This window comes from Lithobates pipiens, unplaced genomic scaffold, assembly GCF_037356315.1.
Source record: "Lithobates pipiens isolate NorthernLeopardFrog02 unplaced genomic scaffold, aLitPip1_a1.2 Scaffold_56, whole genome shotgun sequence".
Lineage (NCBI taxonomy): Eukaryota > Metazoa > Chordata > Amphibia > Anura > Ranidae > Lithobates > Lithobates pipiens.
The window spans coordinates 2,760,457-2,769,733 of record NW_027507878.1 but is presented as its reverse complement, the minus strand read 5'-3'; the positions used below and the strand labels follow the sequence as shown (position 1 = coordinate 2,769,733).

The 9,277-nt window shown below is 43.2% G+C and overlaps 1 protein-coding gene across 1 annotated transcript; it reads left to right on the top strand.

The window, feature by feature from the left end:
- Nucleotides 1–1,297: 1,297 nt before the first annotated feature.
- LOC143958042 (olfactory receptor 1M1-like) lies at nt 1,298–2,457 on the top strand. Its single transcript, XM_077467488.1, has one exon. The coding sequence runs from the start codon at nt 1,393–1,395 to the stop codon at nt 2,308–2,310; it is 918 nt and encodes a 305-aa protein (XP_077323614.1). The 5' UTR covers nt 1,298–1,392; the 3' UTR covers nt 2,311–2,457.
- The last annotated feature ends 6,820 nt before the right edge of the window (nt 2,458–9,277 follow it).

The window sequence follows — 9,277 nt, the reverse complement described above, 5'->3', positions numbered from 1 at the left end:
TCTGCTTTGGATAGTAGAAGGTGTACGGTCAGCAAAAAATCTGCACATGGTGACCTTGGCATGTCACCTGGGGCAAGGCTCGTGACTGCTTCATTATCACATCCTTGACTGAGTAATAGTGGGGTTTGGCAATGATGTCCCTGGGGGAGCCATCCTTCCTGGGGGGGCCAAGTGCTCTATGGACTCTATCCAGCTCCAGATGGGGGGACAGGATGTTTGGAATCAGCATTTTCATTAGGTCTTATGTCACCCCCGTGACATCCAGGATAGATTCAGGCAAGCCTCTGATCCCGAAGTTGTACCTCCTGGACCTATTCTCTAAATCATTAATGTGGGATACAGCAGTATCCAATTGATCTTCAAGGGTTTGAATAAGATCAGAGTTTTAATGTGAGTTTGCAGAAGTCTGATCCAGCTTAGTTTCAATTGCCTCCATCCTGGAGCCTATGTTCTGGAGGTCTGCTTTAATTTCCACAGTGATGTTAGCTGCTGTGGAGGCTAGCCCCCTATCCAGGAGGGCAGACAAGTTGAGGTAGAGATTCTCTACATTAAAAGGACAGTCTTGGGCAGGGTCATCATGGTGGGGGAAGTCAGTGTAGGCAGACATTGCAGGCCCTGAGGGGGGGAGAAAGCTTGATCCCCAAATGAGTGGCAGAGGAGGAACTCTGTGGAGGCCGGGGAGGGTATCATGTCCTGCTGGCTTTGTCCGTGAGGCCCAGGGGGGAAGTGTAGGAGGGCTGAGAAGGCCAGCTGCAGATTATGTCTGAAAGCCGGGTTTGACATGCAGGGGGTACTCTCTGTTGGTGCTGGGGTCTGAACGCCTCGGAATCGTGGGTTAATTGCGGCTTGGGTGGGTGGCTGTGGGTGCCGTTGGTCTGAGGTGGCATTCAATTTCACTTGAGTCGTAATTGTATATGCCATATTATTTTTTTCTTTATTTGCTATTATTTTTTTTTATTTTTTTTGGGGAGTTTTTTGGGAGTTACCCTTTAAAGTGTTTTGTACTTGTCCAATAGCCAATAAAATGGAACTGAAGAAGAATGGAATTACAGAGTTTTAGTCAGAAATTATTTTATTACGTTTAATCGTATTTATTTAATAATAACTTTAAACTTTATTTTTATAAAAAGAAAGGCTCTCGGGTGACAAAGGTGTTTAAAATTATGTCTTAAGAGACAATTAACGAGACTCAAAGCTTTGTTTTCTTACAACACATCAGACTGTCCTGTGGGAATGTCAGGATTTTATATCTATATAAGCCAAGAACTGAATCAAATGTTTATATGGAAGTCTGAGCATGAGGTGCGGCACACATTTTTTTCCAATTAATTATTTCTCAGAATAATAATTTTCTTTCTGTGTTTTGTTGATACATTTACACAGTAAGTGAATATGAGAAATCTCACAAAGATTACCACTCTTATTCTTGTGGGTCTATCAGACCATCCACCGACCATGAATGGACTTTTTGTGCTCTTCCTTCTCATCTATCTGATGACTCTGATCACAAACCTCATTATATTTTTCTTGGTCATCACTGACCACCATCTGCACAACCCAATGTATTTTTTTCTCAGCAATTTGGCTGTTCTGGACATGTCCTATTCATCAGTGAGTGGACCAAGGATGCTCTTTGACTTGGTCACCAAAACCGGATCAATATCCCTCCCTGCCTGTACAGCCCAAGTCTTTTTCTTTGCCTCTTTTGCTGTCTCTGAGCTCCTTTTGCTCTCGGCTATGTCCTATGACCGGTACATCGCCATCTGCCACCCCCTACATTACACACAAATTATGTCCTGGAGGATGTGCAGTCATTTATCTGTTATAATTTGGGTCTTTGGGGTTATTTATTCCTTGGTTCATACACTTTGTTCACTCAGGTTGTCCTTCTGTGGTCCAAATTCCATCCACAGCTTCTTCTGTGATCTTCCACAATTGTTCCAGATTTCATGTACTGACCCAACAATAAACATAGTGGTCGTTTTTGCATTGGGCGGCAGCTTCTCATTAACTGCCTTTCTTTTCACATTTCTTCCATATATTAGAATTATCAGTACAATTCTCCACATTCCTGGCAAAACCGGAAAGCTGAAAGCCTTCTCTACCTGCACATCACACCTCTTGGTGGTCTTCATCTTCTACGGCTCCACAATTTTTATTTATTTTGTTCCCACTTCCACTAATATGTTTGGCATAAACAAGCTGTTTTCAGTCATAATTGCCCTCATTAACCCTTTGCTTAATCCTCTGATCTACAGCCTGAGAAATAACGACCTTAAGGCAGCATTCAGGAGGACAATAAATCACTGAATAATAATCCAATCCAGAACTAGAGCTTTCCTTTGGTGGTATTTGATCACCTCTGTGTTTTTTTTGTTAAAAACATTTAAAAAGACATTTAAAAATAATGTTTTAATATTTATTTATATCTTGTTATAAAATTTAGCAAACAGGTAATTTTTCTCCTTCATTGATGTACGCGAATGAGGCGGCACTGATGGGCACCGATAGGTGGCAGTGATGGGCACTGATGAGTGGCAATAATGGGCACTAATCGGCACTGGTAGGCAGCACTGCTAGGTGGCACTGATTGGCACCACTGGTGGGAATTGATAGGTGGCACTGGTGGGCACTGGCAGGTGTCAATGGCAGGTGGCACTGGTGGGCACAGATGAGGCAGAATTCCTCTTCAGGACCGATGTCCCTTGCACATAAGCTGGTGATCAGCTTTTATTTCTCCTCACACTGTCAGCGTGAGGAGAAAAAAAAATGATTACCAAGCTTTTGTTTACATCATGTGATCAGCGGTCATTGGCTGACTACGTGGTAAGGGGCCGGGACCGACCCCTTACTTCGATCTGTGATCACCCGAGTCTCAGTGACTCTGTGATCACAGCACGCAGGGGAAGCGTGCAAAGGGGAGGACGACATATGACGGCCTCCCGGAAATTCAGGTCTGCGCTGTGCCCTTCATTCGTCAATAGCTCGGACGCCAAGTGGTTAATGTTGATAAATGTAAAGTTATGCACTTGGGGGCTAAGAATATACATCATACATACTAGGGGGAGTACAACTGGAGGAATCAGTGGTGGAGAAGGATCTGGGTGTTCTGGTAGATGATGAGCTCAATAATAACATGCAATGCCAAGCTGCGGTTTCCAAAGTAAGCAAAGTCCTTTCCTGTATAAGAGAGGTATGGACTCCAGAGAGAGAGATATCATCTGTACAAATCATTAGTAAGACCTCATCTGGAATATGCAGTTCAGTTTTGGGCTCCAGTTCTCAAAAAGGATATCGGGGAACTGGAGAAAGTGCAGAAAAGGGCAACCAAAGTGATAAGAAGCATGGAGGAGCTCAGCTATGAGGAAAGATTAGAGGAACTGAATTTATTCACTCTTGAGAAGAGGAGATTAAGGGGGGATATGATCACCATGTATAAATACATAAGGGGGGGATATGATCTCCATGTATAAATACATAAGGGGGGGATACGATCTCCATGTATAAATACATAAGGGGGGATGTGATCTCCATATATAAATACATAAGGGGGGATATGATCTCCATGTATAAATACATAAGGGGGGATATAATCATCATATATAAATACATAAGGGGGGATGTGATCTCCATGTATAAATACATAAGGGGGGATATAATCACCATATATAAATACATAAGAGGGGATATGATCTCCATGTATAATACATGAGGGGGGATATAATCACCATGTATAAATACATAAGGGGGGATATAATCACCATGTATAAATACATAAGGGGGGATATAATCACCATGTATAAATACATAAGGGGGGATGTGATCTCCATGTATAAATACATAAAGGGGGATATAATCACCATGTATAAATACATAAAGGGGGATATAATCACCATGTATAAATACATAAGGGGGAATATGATCTCCATGTATAAATGCATAAGGGGGAATATGATCTCCATGTATAAATACATAAGGGGGATATAATCAACATATATAAATACATAAGGGGGGATATGATCACCATATATAAATACATAAGGGGGATATAATCAACATATATAAATACATAAGGGGGGATATGATCTCCATGTATAAATACATAAGGGGGGATATGATCTCCATGTATAAATACATAAGGGGGGATTTGATCTCCATGTATAAATACATAAGAGGGGGATATGATCCCCATTTATAAATACATAAGGGGGGTGAGATGATTTCTCACACATGCCATGGGTATATGTGGAATTACACCCCAAATGCATTCTGCTACTTCTCCCGATAATAAGAATTACACATGTGCAAGAATTTTTTGGGAGCCTAGCTGTGTACAGGGGCCCAAAAACTAATGACCACCTTTAGGCTTTCAAAGAGCATAATTTCCTGATTTCACTTCCTGACTACCTACCACAGGTTCCGAAGACCCTGAAATGCCAGGATGGTACCAGAGGCTCTGCGGTCCTGTGCTTGAAATCTTGGTGGCTGCAGTTGCAAAACTTTATGGAAATGTGGCGCTCGCAAATATTATCAAACATGTGTAACCAAGTGTAAATAAGTGCAGATGTGAATATACAAAGCAAAAAAAAAAATGTAAATAAAGTCCAAATAAATGTGCCGAATGTTCTGATCCACAATGGGAAAAAACTTTTGAAGTGCAATGGACCACAGTCCGGAAATACGTCGACATGTTTCACCAACCTACAGGGCGTTATCAAGGACCTCTTTGATAAGGCTGGACGGGACTCTGTTTTGTCTGCCTTTGGATGGATATTATACTGAGCCAACATCATGCAGAGAGATGTCACTAATGGAGGATCTTTTGTGCTGAATTCCTTTTAACTAGTATGTAAGTGAACATATACCTTTGTGTATTTATTAAACTTGATCTGTCCTGACCTGGTGGTGCTTTTTTCAGTTTGTTTTCACAAAACCAGCTACTTACATCCCCTCCCCAAAAAACGACACATTGCACCCCTTCCTGCACATAATGCCCTCTTCCCCCTTTAACCCTACACCCCTCCTTCCTGTATGACTCCCCTTCCTGTATACACTGCCCCCTTTATTTATATACTCCCCTTCCTGTATACACTGCCCCCTTTAATTATACACTCTCCTTCTTGTATACACTGCCCCCTTTAACTCTACACTCCCCTTTCTGTATACACTGCCCCCTTTAATTATACACTCCCCTTCCTGTATACACTGCCCCCTTTAATTATACACTCCCCTTCCTGTATACACTGCCCCCTTTAACTCTACAGCCCTTTTCTGAACACACTGCCCCCCTTTAATCCTACACCCCCTTTCCGCACAAACTGCCCCCCTTCCTGCACACACTGCCCTGTATAGACTATACCCCCCCTATGATGTGTATTGCCCCCTCATTTAACTGACCTGAGCTGCCTTGCCGGGCAAGCGATCAGCGCATGGTTGGAGTACCTGGTCTGTCAGTCACCGCTCAGCCCCGCCACCCAGCTCAGTCCTTCCACAGTTCCACCTGACAACAGAGTTCTCCAACCTGCTCCCGCAGCCACCAGTTCTCACACTGCAGGTGTGGTGGTGGGAGAGGGGCTCCTCCAGGTGCGGCACGTCCTCCAGTTGCCTCTCCAACCTGCGCCTGAGAACTCCTTTTGTCTCGGCTTGCAGCCTGTGTATGGACCTCCATAGGGGACATTCCCTCTTCTCCTCCAGTACACTCCTGCAGATCGGCCACACCGACTTCTCCACCCCAAGCTTCACACTGGCTGGAGCTGACAGGGGGTGATCGGGGCTGACTTCAGCGGCAGTTGATCAGTGTGTGCAGGTGCACCGGTGTGTGTGGGGGAGGGATGGCAGTTCTAGAGGTGACATCCACCAGGGATGAGGGGGTGACAGGAGAGGAATGTGGCACTGGCCATGGTGCACCCTAGACAGCTGTCTAGTTCATCTAGTGGTAACACGGCCCTGGTGCTTGTGACCTCGCCAGATTGTGCAGCACTGGTGTCTAAAAGACCAGGATGTACAAGGCCAATGGTGCTTGCCAGATCACCAAAAAGTAGAGCAGCACTAGTACCTGCGCCCAACTGCATATGAGCATAATTATGTGTTTCTAGCACTTCACCAACCTGGGGTCAGGTATTGTATGCCTGACCTGAGCAGGGACCTCTTCTCCATCGTCTGAGATATCTGTCAGGGTGCCGTTACTTTTTACAGGTTCATATTTTGCCATTGCCATGTATTCTGACAGTGAGGCATTTCCTTCACTCTCAGCTGACATACTCAGGATCCTGTAGGCTTCCTCACTAGTGTAACTTTTTGGGGACATTTTGGGCACCAATTATACAGGTACCTAGTGTGACTATTGGGAAAAAAAAGCTCCCGGCCAACAACAGAGACCAGGAGTGATCTTGCTAACACTGCAGTTTTGTGTACAATGTATCAGAGGTGACTAGACATGGGCAGAACAAAGAAATGTGTTTCATTTTGTTTTGTTTTCAATTCGTTATTTACATTAATTAGTTTAATTTGTTTTCATTTGTTTTTGGGATTAGTCATGTTTATTCATATTCGAATTTAAATTGATTTTAAAAGTTTTCCAACCAATTTCGAATAGTTTTTCAAATTTTAATAGTTTTTAGAATTCAAAAAGTTTTCCAATTTCCAAAGAGAATATAATAGAACAGAAAATAAAGAAATAGAATTTAATAAAGCAAAACAGAACAAAATAGGATATAAAATAAAAGAAGAGAATAGAATGAAATAGAAAAAAAAGTAGATTATAACTTAGGGTCCTTAGGGAACACAGTCAAGTAATTGTAAGGATATGAGTCAGTGTGAAATACTAAAATAGGCGACTCATTAGCCCAATGGGGTTAATAGTGACAAATATTAGTATATAACAACATACACTGTAAATATCATGATGCAAATATAAATGCTCAAATTGGCAAAAAACAAAGAAATGAATAGTAATAGTGGCAAATAGTCTTTAAATTAGTGACTGTAAAGTGTCCAACACTGTGAGTGATAGAAGAAGGTTCAGTGGTCTATTTGTAAGACTCAGGAACATAATGACCACTGAATTACATTTGCAGTGGGACATTGCTTTCCTTGAGCAATATCTGAAAGAAAAAATGGTCCCTCGGGGTCTGCGTTGGGACGTCCATCCTCAACAGGGAGATGACAATTTAGAACCTTGGTTTATATATTTTAATGATGCTGGTTTGTGCTTAGTTAATTTCCTGGTCGAAAGAAAACAGGCGAGACTGGCCGCCATTGACCTGGAAATTAAAGAATTAAAGGATAAAGTAGCAGCTTTTAGCAAAATATCTGAATATATTTCCCTTTCCACAAATTTAAAAACTTTGTTGGAGAAAGAAGAAAAAGATCAGAAAGTAAAGAAACAGAAAAAATACAATAGGGACATTACTGTCTATAAAACCAGTCTGGTGTTTAATTGGCAGAAAAAGATGGCCCAAAATAATGATCAGGCTTTCCCCAATACACAAATGGAGGTCACAGACCCCACGTCCTTGGTACCAGATAGGAGATCTGAACAGATCTGAACAGACACTATCTTCGATACCTGAAAGGTGTCACGTACCTTGTGGTAGCGAGCCCGAATTACAGAGAGAGGCCTCCCTTATGACTCCCACTACCGGTTTCCTGGTATTGCAACAGGGAACACAGGAGTAAGGAGGGGGACAGGTGCCTGGCAGGATCAACAGATGTAAGGGATGAATTGGTGGGGTTTCAGCTTTGCAGACTGGAGCACAACAGCAGGGGGAAAAGTCCAGTGAAGCAGGTAATCACAGCAGATGGGTTAGTTCAGTAACTGGTTAAGCTTTAGCAGGTAACTATAGCTGATGGATCAGTTCAGTAACTGGTTAAGCTTTAACAGTCACAGTGGATGGATCAGTTCAGCAAAGCAAGTAATCACAGCAGAAAGATCAGTTCAGTAAAGCAGGTAACTTATAGCAGATGAAACAGTTCAGTAAAGCAGGTAACCACAGCGGATGGATCAGCTCAGTAACTGGTTAAGCAGTAACAGGTAGTCACAGCGGATGAATCAGTTCAGCAAAGCAAATAATCACAGCAGATAGAGTTTGTTGAGGGATTCTATAACCCACCTTACCCCAAGTAAATTTGAGTAGTTTGCTTTGAAATGATTTAACAAAGCAGGTATAGCAGCCTGGGAATCAGCGTAATTTTCACTGAATTAACTCTCCCAAGCCATAATAGGTTGTTCTTGGACCAGGAAATGAGATCTGACTCCAGCTTTCGATACATGGGGGGTAGTTATTGGCATAGAGAGGCCCAGTTTTTTCCGTGAGGTTAATTCCCAGGTATCTAATGGAGGAGGCACTCCATTTGAATTTAAAGCTTGTTTGTGAGAGGGCAACGGTGTCAGACTGAAGGGATATGTTTAGGGCATGAGACTTAGGCCGCGTACACACAGGCAGACTGTTCGCCCAACTTAGTTTGTCAAACAATCCGACAAACAGTCCGCTCAAAATTTGCATGAGCGGACTTGACCACACACGATGAACGAACAGTCCGCTGAAAGCGTGCGCGATGACGTGAACGGCACGTACGACGGGACTCGAAAAACGACGTCCAATACACTGCAATGCAACCTTCGGCGTGTAAATCCTTTCTGAGCATGCGCGGAACTTAGTTTGACGAACAAGCCTACACACGAGCGGATTGTCCGCTCAAACCAAGTTTCAGCGGACTGTCTTACGGGAATTCCGAAAAACTTTGTTCGTCAGACTGTCCGCTGAAACTGTCCGCTGAAGCCCACACACGAGCGCACTGTCCGCTGAAACACTGTTCAGCGGACAAAGTTGGGCGAACAGTCCGCCCGTGTGTACGCGGCCTTAGAGTAGTTTACATGGAGACCTGAAATCTTGGCAAATTCATCTAAGGATTGACACAGGTTGGGGAGGGAGGTTATAGGGGAGGTGAGGAATAGAAGAATGTCATCCGCAAAGAGGCCACATTTATGGATCTGAGAGCCACAAGTAACTCCTTGTATATTAGGGTTTTGGCAAATGGAAATGGCAAGTGTCTCAATAGGTATCACAAAAACAAGCGGAGATAGTGGCCAGCCGTGCCTAGTGTCCTTAGCTATAGATATTGGCTTGGAGTAATATCCTTGGAGCCTGATGTAAGCTTTAGGAGTTGAGTAAAGAGCATTCATCAGGCCCATGAATCTTTCGCCAAAACCCCAGCGCTCAAGGATCGCAAAAATGTATGGCCAAGAGACTGTGTCAAAGGCCTTTTGGAGGTCTAG

Bases quoted from the DNA above. Each gene is read 5' to 3' on its own strand.
- LOC143958042 (XM_077467488.1), top strand. From the start codon at position 1,393: ATGAGAAATCTCACAAAGATTACCACTCTTATTCTTGTGGGTCTATCA.